Source organism: Odontesthes bonariensis, chromosome 5, assembly GCF_027942865.1.
Source record: "Odontesthes bonariensis isolate fOdoBon6 chromosome 5, fOdoBon6.hap1, whole genome shotgun sequence".
NCBI lineage: Eukaryota > Metazoa > Chordata > Actinopteri > Atheriniformes > Atherinopsidae > Odontesthes > Odontesthes bonariensis.
Window position 1 is genome coordinate 40,542,899 of NC_134510.1, and position 20,508 is coordinate 40,563,406.

A 20,508-nucleotide genomic window follows, 5' to 3' on the forward strand; every position below is an offset into this window, starting at 1 on the left:
AACGTTTCTGTTACTGATTTAAAGCATTTTGCTGTTTTCAATATATATATTTATCATTTAAAACCTAAACTGTAACAGTGAACCTTCCCCACTGTGGGACCAACAAAGTTTTTATCTTTTATTAGTCACTCCTTCATGTTCCTTATTCCGTACAGAAACGCCTGCGCTTGTTAGGAGTGATAAAAAGTGCACGTGTGTGCTTTGCATGCAGAGTTGTGCCGGTGTGTTTCAGATAAGTCCTCAGGCTGTGAGTGGTGGTCCAGCAGCAGGGTGCAGAGTATAAGAGGCCCGCGGACATCCCGCCACACAGAACGGCAGCGATGGCGCTTCTGAAGCTTCTTCTGGTCTTGCTGTGGGTTGGTGAGTAATCCAGCGCCTCTTTATCTGCTTCTTTTTACTCGTTTTCTTCTTCTGGGCAGAAATCTGAATGTTTCTTTGCATCTTCCAGAGTTAGAAACACAACTTTATTTGGATTTTAGGACCTTTTTAACCCTTCCTGTTGTCTGCTTTAACCCTTCTCTTGTCTGCTTTAACCCTTCCTGTTGTCTGCTTTAACCCTTCTCTTGTCTGCTTTAACCCTTCCTGTTGTCTTGCAGGTCAAAAGTGAGCCACAACCATGTTTAGCTGCAGAAAAAATACCTTAAACTATCTTTTTCCTTTTCCTAAAGGGACCCCATCATTAGAAAAAGTCACACTTTATTTTTGTTCATGTTTCCATGTGGGCTGTACACCACTAGGGTACAAAGATTGTCTTATGGGTCATTTTTGACCCGTGAATTATAAAAAACATTTAAACACCAGAAAAAAGTTCAGTTTTTTTCCCTTTCAATATAATTAATTCAGAAGTAATTACTTTTTTTAAAAGTAGTAACTATTTTTTAACTGTTTTTTAACAGTTTTTTAACAGATTTTGACAGGTTTTTTTTAACCGTTTTTAACTGTTTTTAACTGTTTTTTAACTGTTATTTTAATATAATTAATTCAGAAGTAATTACTTCACATTTATATAATAGCAATAATAAACCTTTATTATGTAAAAGAAAACTGAGAAAACAAGAAAACTGTTGGTCCAACTGACCAAAAAAAAAGAAAAAGTGTAATCCTGAAAACTGGTGATTGTCTTTTTGTATTGTGTAACAAAAATAAATGATAAAAAATGTATTGAATTGAGTTGAATAGATAAATAACAGGTGGTTTCATCATACAAAATAGATTTATTTAATTTATTTACAGTTGCACTATTTTGGGGCTTTGGTAGGGCGGGTCATTTCTGACCCGTAGGACAAAGGGAGTAAACACAATGTTAAGACCGCACAAAGGGTTAAAGATGGAGCGTTGGCATTATTTATCTGAACTCTGAGCGTTGGCATTATTTATCTGAACTCTGAGCGTTGGCATTATTTATCTGAACTCTAAGCGTTGGCATTATTTATCTGAACTCTAAGCGTTGGCATTATTTATCTGAACTCTAAGCGTTGGCATTATTTATCTGAACTCTAAGCGTTGGCATTATTTATCTGAACTCTAAGCGTTGGCATTATTTATCTGAACTCTGAGCGTTGGCATTATTTATCTGAACTCTAAGCGTTGGCATTATTTATCTGAACTCTAAGCGTTGGCATTATTTATCTGAACTCTAAGCGTTGGCATTATTTATCTGAACTCTGAGCGTTGGCATTATTTATCTGAACTCTAAGCGTTGGCATTATTTATCTGAACTCTAAGCGTTGGCATTATTTATCTGAACTCTAAGCGTTGGCATTATTTATCTGAACTCTGAGCGTTGGCATTATTTATCTGAACTCTGAGCGTTGGCATTATTTATCTGAACTCTGAGCGTTGGCATTATTTATCTGAACTCTGAGCGTTGGCATTATTTATCTGAACTCTGAGCGTTGGCATTATTTATCTGAGCTCTAAGCGTTGGCAGAGATAGAAACATGTTGTGCAGCTTCATATCGGACGGCTGAGGGTTCCCATGTTGTTCTTTTCTGGGTAAAACTGCACGTTTTCACTCAGAATTCCATCGTTGATGGAAAACTTTCACTTTTCTCTCAGGTGATGCGGTGAGCTCAGAGAGGAATCTGCAGAAGAGGATTATTGGGGGTACTGACTGTACCAATACTGAGCGTCTTTTTCATGTGAAACTGGTATCGTATAATGGAACACATGAGGATTTATGCGGCGGCTCTTTGATCAGTGATAAGTGGATTCTGACTGCAGCTCACTGCTGGAAAAAAGGATGGTGAGAAAGTGACGGTTTAATATAAAACATGATCACACCTTTTCCTCTGAAATCATTGAGGTTTCGATCATTAAAAGTTGGATAAATAGCAGAATTATTCATGTTCATGATCAGTGTCTGTTACCTGTTATAACCATGTGTTTGTTGTGTAGGAATCTGACTGCACATTTTCCTCATTCGAATCCCACTGGAGTGGAAATCACAGATAAGCCTGAAATCTTCACTGATGTGAACGGCACACATGACATCATGCTGGTGAAGGTACCTTCAAGTATTACAATACCTCAAGGTACACCTGTAGGAATTCCTGACTGTAACAACCATACTAAAGTGTAAGTCTGAAAAAGTCTGTTTAAAGTACATTTAAAGTAGTCTGCAGTCTGTTTTCTGATTATGTTATATCTGTATAAACATGTATAAATAATATTACTTTTATTGTATTTCAGTCACTCCGAAGTTCAGATTGCAGGTTATGGATCATCAATACCAGTGGGCCCAAACAATGAAAGAGGTGAGAATAACTTTGATTTCATCAGCACAGTTGCAGCTTTTTTCTTTTCCATGATGCAGTACGGTTTGGATCAGCAGCTCCTCCTCTAACTGTGAGCCGGATCAGCTGTTTATCACACAGCATTTATTTACATGCAAAACAACTTACCTGTGAGGAGCATAGTATATATATATATAGAGAGAGGATTTACTTCTGTGGGTGAGTTTGGGTCAGACGTTTAGTTCAGAAAGGTCTGAATATCATCACCAACCGAGCTGCTGCAGAGCTGAGCTGAGCAGCCTGTAACCCCAGACTGTGTTCATGTGTTCATGTGTTCATGTGTTCATGTGTTCATCTGTTCATGTGTTCATCTGTTCATGTGTTCATCTGTTCATCTGTTCATGTGTTCATGTGTTCATCTGTTCATGTGTTCATGTGTTCATGTGTTCATCTGTTCATCTGTTCATGTGTTCATCTGTTCATCTGTTCATGTGTTCATCTGTTCATCTGTTCATCTGTTCATGTGTTCATCTGTTCATGTGTTCATCTGTTCATTTGTTCATCTGTTCATCTGTTCATGTGTTCATCTGTTCATGTGTTCATGTGTTCATGTGTTCATCTGTTCATGTGTTCATCTGTTCATCTGTTCATGTGTTCATGTGTTCATCTGTTCATGTGTTCATGTGTTCATGTGTTCATCTGTTCATCTGTTCATGTGTTCATCTGTTCATGTGTTCATGTGTTCATGTGTTCATCTGTTCATGTGTTCACGTGTTCATGTGTTCATGTGTTCATGTGTTCATGTGTTCATCTGTTCATGTGTTCATGTGTTCATCTGTTCATGTGTTCATGTGTTCATGTGTTCATGTGTTCATGTGTCCATGTATTCATCTGTTCATGTGTTCATCTGTTCATGTGTTCATGTGTTCATGTGTTCATGTGTCCATGTGTTCATCTGTTCATCTGTTCACGTGTTCACGTGTTCATCTGTTCATGTGTTCATGTGTTCATCTGTTCATGTGTTCATGTGTTCTTGTGTTCATGTGTTCATGTGTTCATGTGTTCATCTGTTCATCTGTTCATTTGTTCATCTGTTCATGTGTTCATGTGTTCATCTGTTAATGTGTTCATCTGTTCATCTGTTCATGTGTTCATCTGTTCATCTGTTCATGTGTTCATCTGTTTATCTGTTCATCTGTTTATCTGTTCATCTGTTCATGTGTTCATGTGTTCATCTGTTCATGTGTTCATGTGTTCATGTGTTCATCTGTTATTCTGTTCATCTGTTCATTTGTTCATGTTTTCATCTGTTCATCTGTTCACGTGTTCATGTGTTCATGTGTTCATCTGTTCATGTGTTCATGTGTTCATGTGTTCATCTGTTCATGTGTTCATGTGTTCATCTGTTCATGTGTTCATGTGTTCATCTGTTCACGTGTTTACGTGTTCATGTGTTCATGTGTTGATCTGTTCATGTGTTCATGTGCTCATCTGTTCACGTGTTCACGTGTTCATCTGTTCATCTGTTCACGTGTTCATGTGCTCATGTGTTCATGTGTTTATCTGTTCATGTGTTCATGTGTTCATGTGCTCATGTGTTCATCTGTTCATCTGTTCATCTGTTCATGTGTTCATGTGTTCATGTGCTCATGTGCTCATGTGTTCATGTGTTCATGTTCATGTGTTCATCTGTTCATCTGTTCATGTGTTCATGTGTTCATGTGTTCATGTGTTCATCTGTTCATGTGTTCATGTGTTCATCTGTTCATGTGTTCATGTGTTCATGTGCTCATGTGTTCATGTGTTCATGTGTTCATCTGTTCATCTGTTCATGTGTTCATGTGTTCATGTGCTCATGTGCTCATGTGTTCATGTGTTCATGTTCATGTGTTCATGTGTTCATCTGTTCATGTGTTCATGTGTTCATGTGTTCATCTGTTCATCTGTTCATGTGTTCATCTGTTCATGTGTTCATCTGTTCATGTGTTCATGTGTTCATGTGTTCATGTGCTCATGTGTTCATGTGCTCATGTGTTTATGTGTTCATGTGTTCATCTGTTCATGTGTTCATGTGCTTTTGTGTTCACGTGTTAATGTCAGATGAACACATGAACACATCTACTACCTGCAGAGGAAAACCAAAGCAAATCATCAGAAATATAAATGATGGAAAACTAAAGCTGATTCAGACTGTAACATTTAAAGGAAAAGTTTAAATGTTTGAGTCCACAGAGAAAGAGGAAGAAGTGACTTTTTTGTTAGATTTTACTGAGTTTTGGTGCTGATCCTTTAATAAATTCAGGATATTTTATTGGAAACGTTGGAAGAGGTTTGCTGCCTTTTATGATAAATTAAATCATTGAACATCATTAACTCCCTTTAAGGAGCTCAACTCACCATACGGTATATCACTAAGTTTAGAGAAGCATCTGAAACATTCTGAATAAACCTGATAAATAACTCAGAAATATGTATGTCAGATAAATAAGCTTCTTTAAGTATATTAAGTAGTTTTACTATTTTAAATGCTTTTGGATGAAAAGAAATGTTTAATTTTTCCTCATTTTCCTCTCATCTACAGTAGAACAAGCCGATCATCCACATCTTCAGTGTGCAAACACTGATGTTGTCGACTGTAAGGATCTCAGGGATTATTTCCAGAAGAACTATCCAGGCCCCTACAAACTAATTGCTCATGAACATTGGTTCTGTGGTCAAAGAGCCGGAGTAGATATATGTCCAGTAAGTCAGCCACTGAACATAATCTGCACAATCAATAGAAGTTGTTTTTTTACTTTCATTAAAATTAGTTAAAAACCCAAAACATTTTTCCAATTTATGTAATGAACATATTTCTCTATCACAGGGCGACTCTGGTGGAGGAGTGGTGCACCAGGACAAGATTTATGGTGTGATTAGTAGGGGTGATCCCGACTATGCATGTACTAGTAAAGCTATCTTCATGGACGTATGCGCATACTGGGGGTGGATAGACGGTATAATTTTAAAAAAAAGGAAATTAGTGAATGCCATACTACAACTCATAACAACAGTTGCTGTTTGACCAAACTGGAAAATGTGTGAAATAAAACATGATTTCCTCATCAGATTATCAGATTCTTGTCTTTTTTCCTCTTTATTTAGGAAATGAAAAACGTTCCTTTGGGTTTCTCATCAGAGTTAGTTATTCAGTCTTATTCTAATCTGTTAAAATGCCGACGTTACTGACGGGTCTGCTGTTTCTGCCAGAGATTAAAGACAAACTGAGCCAGAAACTGATGGATTTATTCTGCTGTTTCTGCCAGAGATTAAAGACAAACTGAGCCAGAAACTGATGGATTTATTCTGCTGTTTCTGCCAGAGATTAAAGACAAACTGAGTCAGAAACTGATGGATTTATTTCGCTGTTTCTGCCAGAGATTAAAGACAAACTGAGTCAGAAACTGATGGATTTATTCTGCTGTTTCTGCCAGAGATTAAAGACAAACTGAGCCAGAAACTGATGGATTTATTCTGCTGTTTCTGCCAGAGATTAAAGACAAACTGAGTCAGAAACTGATGATACACAGAAGCTGGAGGGGAACATAAATAAAAAAGGGAAACACGAGTTGGTGAGTCAGTCTCAGCCTGCTGCTCGGTGTGTTCGGCGGTCTCTTCATGGACGCTCGGTGGGTCTGCAGCTCTCTGGATCTGCTGCTGTTCCTCTCAGCAGGTGAGCTTATAAAACCGGCTGATGAGGAGCCGCTCACTGGGGTGTCTGGTCCAGATGTTTGCTCCAGATGTTTGCTCCAGATGTTTGGGTGGACTTCAGAGGTGTAAAGCAAACTGGGTTTATTCACCAAATGGGGTTTAACAAAAGGCTGAGCCGGGGGAAAAAAAACTAGACTGTGGGGACAAAAACATGAAAATAACTGAGACAAGAAGAAGAAAAAACTAATTATTAGACATGGCATGAACAAAGCACTTAGCTTAGCACTTGGAATAGCATTTGGCTTAGCACTTGGCTTAGCAATTGGCTTAGCACTTGGCTTAGCACTTGGCTTAGCATTTGGCTTACCACTTGGCTTAGCAATTGGCTTAGCACTTGGCTTAACACTTAGCTTAACACTTAGCTTAGCACTTGGCTTAGCACTTGGCTTAGCACTTGGCTTAGCACTTGGCTTAACACTTGGCTTAACACTTAGCTTAACACTTAGCTTAGCACTTGGCTTAGCACTTGGCTTAGCACTTGGCTTAGCATTTGGCTTACCACTTGGCTTAGCACTTGGCTTAGCACTTGGCTTAGCACTTGGCTTAACACTTGGCTTAACACTTAGCTTAGCACTTGGCTTAGCACTTGGCTTAGCACTTGGCTTAGCACTTGGCTTAGCAATTGGCTTAGCACTTGGTTTAGCACTTAGCATAGCACTTGGCTTAGCACTCAGCATAGCACTTAGCTTAGCACTTGGCTTAGCACTTAGCATAGCACTTGGCTGAGCACTTGGCTTAGCACTTGTTATAGCACTTGGTTTAGCACTTGGCTTAGCAATTGGCTTAGCACTTAGCATAGCACTTAGCATAGCACTTGGCTTAGCACTCAGCATAGCACTTAGTTTACCACTTGGCTTAGCACTTGGCTTAGCACTTAGCTTAGCACTTGACTTAGCAAATGTCATAGTAGTTGTCTTAGCACTTGCCTTAGCACTTGGCTTAGCACTTAGCATAGCACTTAGCATAGCACTTGGCATAGCACTTGGCATAGCCCTAGGCTTAGCACTCAGCTGAGCACTCGGTTTAGCACTCAGCATAGCACTTAGTTTAGCACTTAGCTTAGCACTTGGCTTAGCACTTGGCTTAGCACTTGGCTTAGCACTTAGCTTAGCACTAGGCGTGGCCTTATCTGGCGAAAAACAGAGAAAGGATTTCACTAAATTAATGGGAAAACCTGGAAACTAAATATTGAATTGGGAGTGATTGACAAATGAGTGCAGGTAACATGAGTGAAACTAATGAACTGAACATGGGAACTGAGGGAAAAAACACGGCAAAACTAAAACTAAACATGAAACAACCTAAAACATGATAAAACATGAAACTAAAAACATGGGGGAAACCCCAAGGATGTGACAGAGGCAGAGTAAAACTTTAACACTCACCTGCCTGCAATGCTCAGAGCTCTTTTACTTATTACCGAGCTAAACTATAGGAAAATAACATGAGGCAGGGCAGCAGCGTGTCGGTTATCATTAATGAGAAGGACTCGCTCTGTGAGCTGCGCCCCCTGCTGGTCGGAGGGAGTACACCACTCCCATTTTAAAGATAAACCTTCACATCACGCAGACATGTTGTAGATCCATGTGAGGCAGGAAGGTCTGAGAAGCTGTGCTCACGTAACTCTGATATGAACAGACCACGAACACAGGAAATCCACTTTCTGATCTGGGCCTCAGGATGTGGTCGTAGACCACTCTTGAGGAATAATCCAACAATTTAAAACCGTTTTTACTTTAATCTGAAACTAATCTAGTTTTGGGACATTTTTAGTGTTTTAATGGAACAATATATAATATATAGTTCAATTACAATAATAATAACAACAACAATAATAATAATAATAATAATAATAATAATAATAATAATGACAATAATAATAATAATAATAATAATAATAATAATAATAATAATGATGATGATGGAAATTAAATGTAAATGTACTTTATTTCTGAAGCCCTTCACAAACAATCATTACGATGTACCAAAGTGCTTACAGTAGGTAATAAATAAAGAGAAGAAGAAGTAAAAACAAAAATAAATAAATAAATAAATAAAAAATAAAAAATTATGCTGATGATGCTAATGCTAATGCTAATGCTAATGCTAATGATAATAATAATAATAATAATAATAATAATAATAATAATAAAATTAAAAAAAAATATTAATAATAATAATAATAAAAATAATAATAATAAGTTTGCCACCTGTGCATGAGCTGGACGGTGGAATTAGAGCTTTTATTTATTTTTTATATTTCCTCGGCCCTCTTTTCCCCGCAGCTCTCGGCTCAGGAGATGACGGCTGGTCCATGAATGTGCAGTCGGAGGTTCGAGGTATCGACGGCTACCCGGTGGTGCTGCCCTGCACCTTCAGCCACCCGCAGCACTCCCAGCATTCCTCGCTGCAGGTCCTGTGGCGCCTGGGCCACGGCCAGGGCGCCACCGTCCTGTACCGCTGCACCAGCCGGCCCGGGGCCCCGGACTGCGTGCCGGGTCCGAAGCAGGACCAGCGCTATCGGCTGGAGGGCAACCCGAGGGAGCACGACCTTTCGCTGCGCATCAACGGCGCCACCCTGCAGGACAACGGCCGGTACTACTGCCGGGTGGAGGTCCAGGGACGAGAGCACATCAGCTTCGAGGACAAGATGGGGACCAGACTGCGAGTGGAGGGTAGGGTCCGAAACAGCTTACATTAAAGGTTACGTTACGGTTACATTAAAGGTTAAAGGGTGACGCAGTGATGGTGTGGTGTTGCTAGCCCGAGCAGCAAACACCGACTGCTCACAGTATCAGTATAAGCCAATGTTCATAAACAATATTGCTAATATGGGATGTCATACAGCTTCATGCCAAAAGAGGCGAACTATCCCTTTAAAGTCTTTGAGTCATCTGCTCGGCTTCCAGTAAACCTTTGGCTTGATGGGCAGGGTCTTTGAGATGCTTCTAACTCTGGGAACAGTCTAAATGTTGGATGCACCGTGTGTCGCCAACATGCTAACGATGGTTAGCATGGTTACAGATAACAAACCCCTCTTATTTCATTATCTGTCTCACTCTAAAAGGTTCCAGGTCTAAATGACCAACTATGACCAATCATAACCAACCCTAACCAATCATAACCAATCACAAACAAACATAACCAAACATAACCAACCATAACCAACCATAACCAACCATAACCAGCCTTTTGTTTTTCTTTTGTTTTCTTTGTTTTTCTTTTGTTTTTCTTTGTTTTTCTTTTGTTTTCTTTGTTTTTCTTTTCTTTTTCTTTTCTTTTTCTTTTGTTTTCTTTTGTTTTCTTTGTTTTTCTTTTGTTTTCTTTGTTTTTCTTTAGTTTTTCTTTGTTTTTCTTTTTTGTTTTCTTTGTTTTTCTTTTCTTTTTCTTTGTTTTTCTTTTCTTTTTCTTTGTTTTTCTTTTGTTTTCTTTGTTTTTCTTTTGTTTTCTTTGTTTTTGTTTTTCTTTTGTTTTCTTTGTTTTTCTTTTGTTTTCTTTTGTTTTTCTTTTGTTTTTCTTTTGTTTTCTTTGTTTTTCTTTTGTTTTTCTTTTGTTTTCTTTGTTTTTCTTTTGTTTTCTTTGTTTTTCTTTTGTTTTTCTTTTGTTTTCTTTGTTTTTCTTTTGTTTTTCTTTTGTTTTTCTTTTGTTTTCTTTGTTTTTCTTTTGTTTTTCTTTTCTTTTTCTTTGTTTTTCTTTTTCTTTGTTTTTCTTTTGTTTTCTTTGTTTTTGTTTTTCTTTTGTTTTCTTTGTTTTTCTTTTGTTTTTCTTTTGTTTTCTTTTGTTTTCTTTTGTTTTCTTTGTTTTTCTTTTGTTTTTCTTTTGTTTTTCTTTTGTTTTCTTTGTTTTTCTTTTGTTTTTCTTTTGTTTTCTTTGTTTTTCTTTTGTTTTTCTTTTGTTTTTCTTGTTTTTCTTTTGTTTTTCTTTTGTTTTTCTTGTTTTTCTTTTGTTTTTCTTTTGTTTTTCTTTGTTTTTCTTTGTTTTTCTTTTGTTTTCTTTTGTTTTTCTTTGTTTTTCTTTTGTTTTTCTTTGTTTTTCTTTTCTTTTTCTTTGTTTTTCTTGTTTTTCTTTTATTTTCTTTTGTTTTCTTTGTTTTTCTTTAGTTTTTCTTTGTTTTTCTTTTTTGTTTTCTTTGTTTTTATTTTCTTTTTCTTTGTTTTTCTTTTGTTCTCTTTGTTTTTCTTTGTTTTATTGATTTTGTTTTTCTTTTGTTTTCTTTCTTTTTCTTTTCTTTTTCTTTTTCTTTCTTTTTCTTTTTCTTTTCTTTTTCTTTGTTTTTCTTTTCTTTTCTTTTTCTTTTGTTTTCTTTTGTTTTCTTTGTTTTTCTTTAGTTTTTCTTTGTTTTTCTTTTTTGTTTTCTTTGTTTTTCTTTGTTTTATTGATTTTGTTTTTCTTTTGTTGTCTTTCTTTTTCTTTCTTTTTCTTTCTTTTTCTTTTTCTTTTCTTTTTCTTTGTTTTTCTTTTGTTTTCTTTGTTTTCTTTTGTTTTTCTTTTGTTTTTCTTTTGTTTTTCTTTGTTTTTCTTTTGTTTTTCTTTTGTTTTCTTTTGTTTTCTTTGTTTTCTTAGTTTTCTTAGTTTCTAAGTGCTCTGTCCTCTGTGCTGAACTTGTTTCTCTCTAACTCTTGGACCTGGCAGCTCCTCCAAAGATCCTGGAGCTGTCGGTGGACGGCAGCGAGCAGGCCGGGTACACAGCTCTGTGTCGGGTCCAGGGCTCCCCGCTGCCGGACGTCCAGTGGCTCGGCCCGGACGACCCGCTGGAGGGCTCCCTGCTGGGGCCGCTGTCTCAGGGCTCTGCGACTCGCTACCACACGGTCAGCCAGCTGAGAGACGTGGAGCCGGGCCAGCAGTACACCTGCAGCGCCTCCAACCCGCTGGGCAGGGAGCAGGCCACCCTGTACGTCCTGGCACCCCGACCCCCGCCGCCTCTTTCCGGCGCGTCGCCGCGTCTCCTGCTGCTGCTGTCGGCCGCTCTTGGGGCCAAAGTGCTCCTGCTGGTGGGGATGGGGGGGTGGATGGTGCAGGGAGGGGCTCTGCAGGCAGTCAGCTGCTGGAGGAAATAACCAGCTCTGATTTCATTCATCAGAAATGTTCATAAAAGGCAGAATTCTGCTGTAATGTGTTGCTCAGAAGGTTAAAACTACATTATGGAAATATGATAATCACCTAATAAAGTAGTAAACTTATTGTGAGCTACAGCGTGTTATTCACATGTTTGACCATCACAGTCATCTGTTTTTATATTCCAGAATAATGAAAGAATTCACAAGATTTTGTCTTTGACTCCGAAAATAAACGTAAAATAAACGGTAATAAAATATTCTTTATTCTATTTATAATATAATTTATTATATTATTTATAATAATAATATTTATTTATAATATTCTTCTCACCTTAATTGTAAAATATGATTTTTTTTTACTATAATATTAATAAAATAACTATTTATAAACATTTATTTCTGGGGGAAAAAGACAAAAACAGCACCAGTAATCAGGCTTTTAATAGTTTTGGTTCCATGATTTAAACCAAACAAAGTGAAAACATAACTGTTTCACACAGAACTGGACTTCGGTCCTCATGGTTCAAAGGCTTTTGTTTTGGTTCCATTTCTGGTGTTTCTGTTACGACTGAATTGGAAAATAACAAAAGAACAAACCGGTTTAACAGACAATAAGAAGAAGGCACCTAAAAAGAAGGACTTAGGCTACTAAAGGTGCTACTTAAACCCATCCATCCATTTTCCACACCTCCCTGGTCTACTCCAGGGTTGTGGGGGGACTGGGAGCCTCTCCTGGGCTCCGTCGGCTGAGAGGTGGGGGACACCCTGGACAGGTCACCCGTCCACCACAGGGACTCACGGAGAGACAAAGAATCTGAGAGTTTTCTCTGCGTCTGTGTCAGTATTGTAGAAATCAACATTACGTTCTTGAATAAGCATGTAAATAGAGAACAGAAACGGGCCGAGGATTGAGCCCTGTGGTACACCACGCGTCAGCTGTGACAATGACCAAAAAAGTTGTATTAGAGAGATACTAGAGTCATGAATAAAGAGCTAAAATCAACTAAATTCTATCTGCACTCAGCAGCATCCAGTCGGTTCCTAATAAGAGCCGTTTCGGGATTCCGGTTCCGGTGACATGGTGTCAGCCTGAATCCTTTGTTCTCACCAACCCCGAGAAAATTTGAAAATAACTCTACTAAAATGAAATAATAATGTCTAAAAAAATGTCTAAAAATACTAAGGAATGAATCTTCGATCGGCGAGAGAGTTAGCGGAATTACACGAACTGAAATTTGGGAAAAAAACTAAGAAGAATCCAGTGGAAGACAAAGACATGGCGGAGAAAGGTGATATCAAACAAATGTTTGAACAACTTAAAGAATCTTTACTGAAAGAATTTAAAGATCTCAGAGAGGAGCTGAAGGAATTCCGTCAGGAAAGTGAGCGCGATATCAAAAGCCTGATCCAAAAAACAAATGAGACGCGTCAAAAGGTGGACTCAATGGAAATACGGATCGAAAATCTGGAAGAAAGAGTTAGTCATTTGGACGACTCCGAGGTGAAGAAAGACGCAACAACAGAAGTTATGTTGTCAAGAATTGATAAACTGACTGATCAAGTGAACTATTTAGAAAATAAGTCAAGACAAAACAATGTTTGCCTTTATAATGTGGCTGAAAAAAGTGAAGGCGGGGACATGAAAGCATTTCTAAAACAATTCATCACGGAGAATATTGGTGTTACAGAAGAATTAGACATGATGCGCGCCCATCGCACTTCAACAGAGAAGGAGAACTCAGCAAGACCCATCATTGTGGCCTTTCGGGACTTTGAGACGAAACAGAAGGTTCTCCAAGCAGCATGGCAAAAAGGCGAAATTATCTATAAGGATCAGCGGATCTTCCTGGACAATGACTACACCTATCAAGTAAGACAAGCAAGATCCCTGTACAAACCTATCAGGCTACAACTGAAAGCACGCGATGTCAAAAGCCACATTCTCCCACCAGCAAAGCTAAAAGTCTTTAATAGTGACGGATCAACTACAACTTTCTCTAACGCAGCTCAAGCAGCAAAAGAATTACATCGCCGAGGACTATATGATGGATAGACCAGCACTAAATTAAGCGAGCTCAAGCAGCAAAAGAATTACATCGCCAAGGAGGATTATATGATGGATAGACCAGCATTGAACTAATTAAGCGAGGTGAAGCTGGATCATGGAAGTTTTTTTTTTTTTTTTCCCTCTCCTTGTTATCTTTCTCTTTTTCTTTCTTTTTAATCGAAAAGATCTAATTGAGGCCATTAAAAATACTGGGCGATGAACTGCGCAGATGGCCTATAAGCTACAACTGACCTGCTTTGAGGACCTGGACTTTTGCGTAAGACTGCAGAGATTGAATTTGTGATGTAAAAGGATGGAAGAGAAGAGGAAGGGGAAAGCATGGATATGAACAAATTTCTGTTTAAAAAAAAAAAAAAGAAAAAAAAAAAAAATGTTATGTGAGAGAAATGAGATTGGTTTTGGCTTTATAACACGAGGTCTGCTAGGGTGTAGGATAGCCCTCATAATTTATTCAATTTAATTTGATTACTTAAATTGTTGTTGCTATTGTTGTTTTTTATTAAAAAAAATTTCTCATTTTTTATTATTATTATTCAATTATTTTCTCTTTTTTCCCCTCCTTTTTTTTTTTACTCTATTAGAATTAGGATGAATGAAGCTGAAATGCAGATAGCAATGATGTGCTTAGCAGTATACTCCTTATGTTTTACATTAAAATAGGCTTATTTCAGTTAACCTTCTTTAATTCGCCTTCTTGTACTTTCTAGAGGTATATTAATAACATCATATATTGAAAACCTGATTTATTTTATTTGACTGAAGATAATGGTTGGTATAAATTAGGGTAATCACATTGAATGATAGGGGTTGGGGGGGTGGGGGGTAAACAAGCTGGCACAATAGGGAACGAGTTTGCTGACTTTGTTGGCTAACGCCCTGATCTTAAGGATGCCCACAACATCAATCACCATGAGCTACCGCCCTACATGGATGGGGTACAGATGGAACCTGAATTCTGTATGTGAGTCTTCGTCTACTCGTTTTGTCTTTGTCTATTGGATGTGTTTAATTAATTTGTTTTTTGTATATTTTTGTGGCTTACTTGTACCTACACCATTACAAGTTCAAACCACACATAATTACACACATGCATATGACACACTAGCATTTGCAAAGAGTACTTTAACTTATTTGATTTCATCATGTATGATCTTAAAATAGTGTCATTGAACGTGAATGGAATACATAATGTTATAAAGAGGAAGAAGATTTTGTTAGAAATGAAAAAAGAGAAGGCGGATATAATTTATTTACAAGAAACGCACTTGGAGAAAGAGGAGCATGAGAAATTAAAGAAAATAACGAATAGTAAAGTATATTATAGTTCATACAACACAAAGCAAAGGGGAGTAACAATAATAATTAAAAATCACATTGCTTTTGAAATGGAAGATGTTTTCACAGACAAAGATGGACGATATGTTCTCGTGATAGGTAAAATAGAAGGGATACAACTCTCTTTTCTAAACGTATATTATCCACCAGATATTGGTATAGAATTTATGACTAAATTAATAGATTTATTAGTGATAAAAGCAAAAGGAATAGTTATACTAGCAGGGGATTTAAACTTGGTAATGAATGCTAAATTAGATTCAACAAGTACTAGACTACACAGAGCCGAAAAGAACGCTGATTTATTAAGGAAGGCATGTCTAGAATTTGGGCTGGTAGATGTATGGAGAGAACTCCACCCAAGTAAAAAAGAATACACTTGCTACTCAGGAAGACATTCTGTCTATAATAGGTTAGATTATTTCTTTATATATAGAAATAATTTTACATTAGTTAAATCATGTCAGATTAGCTCCATAAATATCTCAGACCACGCAGCCATCTCTCTGTCCTTAAAACTTAATTGTAAAAAAGGTAAATCCCTGTGGACATTTAACAATTCACTTCTAGAGGAAATAACATTTACAGAAAAAATGAAAAAGGAATTACAACTGTATATAGAAATAAACGACACTCCAGATGTAGATCCAGTTACTCTATGGGAAACCGGGAAGGCTGTGTTAAGAGGTATAATAATATCTTACTCTTCAGCAAGGACAAGATCTAAGGACGCATTAGAAAAACAATTACTTCATGAAATAAAATGTTAAGAACAACAACATAGTATAACAAATAATAAAAAGGTTAAACTTGAGTTAGATGAAAAACGGAAAAAAATAGATAAATTACGCATGATGGAAATCGAGAAACTAATGAAATTTACACAACAGGAACAGTATGATGGTGGACCAAAGGCGTTAAAGGTACTGGCATATAAATTAAAGAAACGGCAAGAGAGGTCACACATAACACAATTAAACACCCGTCAAAATAAAGTTATAATGGATAAAGACGAGATTGCAGAAGAATTTGCTAAGTATTACGAAGACCTCTATAAAACAGAGACGAAAGTTGATAATGAACTAATTCAGAACTATCTTAAAAAACTTGAAATACCGAAAGCAACACAAGCCAACAACATTACATTAACAAAGCCTATTACACTTGAAGAGGTAAATGAGGAAATACAAGGTCTACAACAAGGAAAAGCACCAGGAGATGATGGCTTCTCAAATGAATTTTACAAAGCTTTTAAAGATCAACTTGGCTACCTACTGGTAAGAGCTTACAATCACGCACTTGACACAGGCAGATGGGCTCCAACATGGACATCATCTATTATCACTCTGATCCACAAAGAAGGAAAAGACCCGAAAAAGTGTTCATCCTACAGACCAATATCCCTATTAAATACAGATCATAAAATATTAACATCAATTCTTGCCAAACGGTTAAAATACATTATCCCTAATCTGATAAATACTGATCAATGTGGTTTTATCTCAGGTCGTCTCCTGTCAGACAATATACGACGAACACTAAACATAATTGATTATTCAAATAAAAATGAAGAAAACCTTATTTTATTGACATTAGATGCAGAAAAAGCTTTTGATTTAGTTTTATGGCCTTTCATGTTTGAAGTAATGTTGAGTTTTGGTTTTGAAGAAAAATTTTGTAGATGGATTAAAGCAATGTACGCAACCCCGGTTTCAGTTGTTAAAACAAATGGTACACTATCAAGACGGTTATTAATTCAAAGAGGAACAAGACAAGGAGACAACCTCTCTCCACTTCTTTTTACTTTTTATATTGAAATTCTAGCAATAGCTATAAGAAAAAATAAAAATATTAAAGGGATTACAATAGGAAAGGAAACGCATAAACTAGCACTATTCGCGGATGACATAATACTCTACTTGACCTCCCCAAAAGAATCACTACAACACCTGATGGGAGAAATAGAAAAATATAGTAAAATTTCAGGATATAAAATTAATAAAGGTAAATGTGAAGCTTTAACTATTGGTAGGGAAATGGATCAAGAACTAAAGCAATATTATAATATTAGATGGGACTCACAAATAATAAAGTACTTGGGTATTTACATTAGCTCGGATTTGAGTGACCTGTATAATAACAACTATAACATCTTAGAAGCGAAGATAAATCAGGACTTCAATAGGTGGAAATTAATCCCTGATGGAATTTATAGTAGGGTAGAGACAATTAAAATGAAGGCGAAGCCGCAAATTCAACATGGCAGACTCACCAGCTGTCTCCAATCGCTCATCAACCGTCCAGGTCCAGATATAAGGCGCTCCTTCCTGGGTTCTACCTGTTCACCAGCAGCTGCATGCGATAGCTCTCGCCCGTTGGTCGAACTCCGCAGGATTCCTATAGAGCTTGAAAGTCCCGCCTCCTTGACGTCATTCAACTTCCTCCCCTCGGGACCACGGAAGTGTAATAATTTGACATTCAAGTCAATGACGGAGCCATGACGGAATAAAACTATTTTTTGCGCTTGATGGAATTGAGTCTTGCATTTCACATATGTTGTGTAGGACATTTTTTAATATTTTTTCATACCAGTAGCGTAACAGTTTAGCGGGCATAAGTGCTTCATTGTTAAGTTATTTTTCTGAGCATTTCTCGAACTACAGCATGTAGCGTTTGGCACGGAAAATAAACGTCATCACGTTTGGGCGCGCGGAGGAGTGGAAGAAGAAGAGCAATCATGGCGCTGTCGTTGGCCAGTTTCACTCAGTTTTTCGAGGGCGAACGAAAACTTGTGAGCCGAGGAGAGAACCACTACCAGTCGGGGCACGTGGAGAGCTTCTGCTATGCTGGTGGTGATATGTCTGGCTTCGTCCATGGTGGGAAATATGATCAGTGACGTAGCATATGCGACGCAATGTAGTCTTTTTACCCTAACTTTTTTTTACAACGTTTAACCAGGCACTCCTACGACAAATCGCCAATGTTTTTGCATGAACTCATCCATATTTAACCCCAGAACATCATGCGTGTACTGTAAAAAGGCATATAATGCCTGGGAACAGAAGACATCACCCTGCCCATGTTAATAGATCCAGGCATGACGTCCCATGGGGACGACGGAAGTAGGAAGAAGAAGCAAAAAAGGGGGCGGGACTTTCAAGCTCTATGTCGATTCGGATCCCGTCGCCTCTCAGAGGCCTCCGATCCGCCATTCTGGCGTTTCCAAGCCTGCTTCCCCCGCTCCCTCCCGCTGGAGCGCCCGGCTCGCCCCTCGCTCTGCTGCCGGCTCCTTGGCATCCGCTCTCCGGTCCTGGGGCATCCGCCAGCCGAGGGCCACGGCCCCGATCAGCTCGCTTCCCTGACAGAGCTTCTCCAAACCGGCGATTCATCGACTCCTTCCCAATCCACCGCTGTTAAAAGGTCCAGGAATCGATCCCCGCCTCCGGCCAAGCGGCGCCCGGGCCGTCCTCCGCTCCGGCTCCGGGGCCCACGCGCAGCCTCTGCTTCGACTCCTGCGGTTCAGCTGACCCAGGCGGCTTCTCAGCTTCCAGGGAGCGTTTTGCCTCGCCGTCACCCGCCCCGGCATCGCAGGGTAATATGTGGTTCTCTGTCTCATTGTGTTAATATGTGTGCCCGGTCTCACGCTTCCTTCTCTCACCTAGGCCAGCCGTACGTGCCTGCTCACGCTCATGTCTCGCCTCGTCTAAAGCTCCAAGATCCCGCAGGGGCAGTATGTTAACTTGGTTCTGCCTGATTGCTCACGTGTCCCGTGGTCGACCGGTAGGTCGCTTAGCCCGGCTAGCTCGGTCGGTAGAGCACGAGGCTGGTAATCTCAGGGTCGTGGGTTCGCGCCCTATGGCGGGCGTAGCAGTTTGATGTTTGATCCAGCGCTTAAAATCAAGTTCAGCTCTGTTACCACCAGCACAGCGTCTTCAGTGGTGCCTCTTTGAATGATCACAATCCAAGATGTCTTTATGAACCATGATTTCTTTCTTAGCTTAACGAAATGATGTTGCAGCCAGAAGCCAGCAACATCTGACCAAACCGTTCGATTAAGGAGTTGTTAACACATGCTCAGCATGTAAAGATGTCGGTGACGCCAAGGTAAATAAAAGAAAAAAAAAAAAAAAAAAAAAAAAAAAGGCAGCTTTACTATGATAGATTGAGCTGCCACTTTACCCACATCTAAACTATGGTAGATTACGAACTTGCATGATATTGTCTAAATAAGACCTGGAAGCGACTGAAGTATCGATAAATGATGGAACCGACCATGACGTTGACTCCGAGTTGAAGACAGGCGTGCGTGCGTATTAAGTGAGAAATGCAGGCGTATTTCTCGTGCTGTCTGGAAGGCAGAACTTTTCAATTATTAAAAAAAAATAAATAAATAAAAAATAAAAAAAATTTATATATACCAGGGTGTTCTCGAGGCATCCCTCCAGCAGCTTGGCATTTGGCAGGCTACTCCCCCTACACACGTCCGGACCTTCAATCCGTGCTCGCTGCTCAGCGCTTGTTCCGTTAATCGGTAAGCTCGCACAACTACTGGTGGTGGAGTCCTTCAGCCCTAACTGTCCATTTTCTCTCTCTCTCTGGCAGCACGATCTCCTCTGGCAGCCCAGGCGGGCCCACTCTCCATCTCTCTTCTCCGCTGGCTATCACTCCCCGGCACAAGCAGGCCGGATTGCACACAGCCAAGCTGGCTATCACTCGGCACAAGCAGGCTCTTTCTCTCTTTCTCTCTCTCCTCTGGCAGCCCAAGCGGGCTCAATTCCATTGCAGCCCAGGCGGGCTCACAATCCCCTTCTCTCCCCCTCTTCCATTTCGCTCCTTTAAAAAAAAAAAAAAAAAAAAAAAAATGGATACTCCAGAACGGACGCCTGTCGTGAGGGTTCCTTTTTGGGGGGGGTGGCAAACCTTCTCACGGGCTCCTGTCTCACCTTCCAGCCAGACCCTCGTCAGCTCGGCCCCGGCTACCTTTTTGGGGGGATGATATCCAGCATCTATCTCCCTATGCCGGACTTTCAAGCTCACAGCGGTTCAGCTTGCATGTCCGCAGCCGGGGCCCGAGCGCCAAAGAAATCTTGTTAATAAAACTTTACAATTGTCTCCCTATCTCTCCGTGTGAGTCTCTCCAGGTTGAAATGATGGTGCTTCCACAGGTTCTCTTTTTATTTCAAGCACTTTCCATTTCAGTACCACCAACATTTTTTAGAACTTGGAATAAAAAATTTGCAGATTTCATTTGGAATGGCAAAAAACATAGAATTAAATATGAGATATTAACTCAACCAAAAGAAGAGGGAGGTTTAGGGGTTCCACATATACAAAAGTACTACTTCGCAGCACAAATCCTTACAATAATGAATTGGATGGGAGAAGAATCTGGAATAAAATGGATTAATATTGAGAGAGAACTGTCGAATGGGTTACTTGGCTCTTTACCTTTCCTTAAAAAAGAGACACAAAAACAATATCTACTCACATTTTGTATTAGAAACACAATAAAGACTTGGAGACAATTATGCCATCATTTAAAAATTCATAGCGAAAGCGTGAA

The 20,508-nt window shown here is 39.0% G+C and overlaps 2 protein-coding genes and 2 long non-coding RNA genes across 4 annotated transcripts; 3 read left to right on the plus strand and 1 right to left on the minus strand.

Moving 5' to 3' along the window:
* The first annotated feature begins 314 nt into the window (after nucleotides 1-314).
* LOC142380923 (anionic trypsin-2-like) lies at nucleotides 315-5,804 on the plus strand. The gene is made up of 6 exons (XM_075466869.1): nucleotides 315-360; nucleotides 2,059-2,245; nucleotides 2,398-2,577; nucleotides 2,692-2,756; nucleotides 5,317-5,477; nucleotides 5,602-5,804. Exons 1-6 carry the CDS (start codon nucleotides 321-323, stop codon nucleotides 5,797-5,799), a joined length of 831 nt encoding a protein of 276 aa, XP_075322984.1. The 5' UTR covers nucleotides 315-320; the 3' UTR covers nucleotides 5,800-5,804.
* A 541-nt stretch (nucleotides 5,805-6,345) lies between these two features.
* Nucleotides 6,346-11,604, plus strand: LOC142380485 (sialic acid-binding Ig-like lectin 15). Its single transcript, XM_075466379.1, has 3 exons — nucleotides 6,346-6,447; nucleotides 8,771-9,160; nucleotides 11,118-11,604. The coding sequence occupies exons 1-3, from the start codon at nucleotides 6,393-6,395 to the stop codon at nucleotides 11,540-11,542; spliced, it is 870 nt and encodes a 289-aa protein (XP_075322494.1). The 5' UTR covers nucleotides 6,346-6,392; the 3' UTR covers nucleotides 11,543-11,604.
* LOC142380487 (uncharacterized) lies at nucleotides 10,890-18,828 on the minus strand. Its single transcript, XR_012769834.1, has 2 exons — nucleotides 17,218-18,828; nucleotides 10,890-11,526 (listed from the first exon to the last, which is right to left on the minus strand). It is a non-coding gene; the product is annotated as an uncharacterized LOC142380487 (long non-coding RNA).
* On the plus strand, nucleotides 18,100-20,057 carry LOC142380486 (uncharacterized). The gene is made up of 2 exons (XR_012769833.1): nucleotides 18,100-18,537; nucleotides 19,548-20,057. It is a non-coding gene; the product is annotated as an uncharacterized LOC142380486 (long non-coding RNA).
* Nucleotides 20,058-20,508: the final 451 nt, after the last annotated feature.

What these genes read in the sequence shown, in the direction of transcription:
- LOC142380923 (XM_075466869.1), top strand. Translation starts at nt 321, where the DNA reads ATGGCGCTTCTGAAGCTTCTTCTGGTCTTGCTGTGGGTTG. An exon ending in TGTAACAACCATACTAAAGT is followed by an intron (nt 2,578 to 2,691) that starts GTAAGTCTGAAA and finishes ATTGTATTTCAG; the next exon opens with TCACTCCGAAGTTCAGATTG. An exon ending in CCGGAGTAGATATATGTCCA is followed by an intron (nt 5,478 to 5,601) that starts GTAAGTCAGCCA and finishes TCTCTATCACAG; the next exon opens with GGCGACTCTGGTGGAGGAGT.
- LOC142380485 (XM_075466379.1), top strand. Translation starts at nt 6,393, where the DNA reads ATGGACGCTCGGTGGGTCTGCAGCTCTCTGGATCTGCTGCTGTTCCTC. An exon ending in GCTGCTGTTCCTCTCAGCAG is followed by an intron (nt 6,448 to 8,770) that starts GTGAGCTTATAA and finishes TTTTCCCCGCAG; the next exon opens with CTCTCGGCTCAGGAGATGAC. An exon ending in GACCAGACTGCGAGTGGAGG is followed by an intron (nt 9,161 to 11,117) that starts GTAGGGTCCGAA and finishes TGGACCTGGCAG; the next exon opens with CTCCTCCAAAGATCCTGGAG.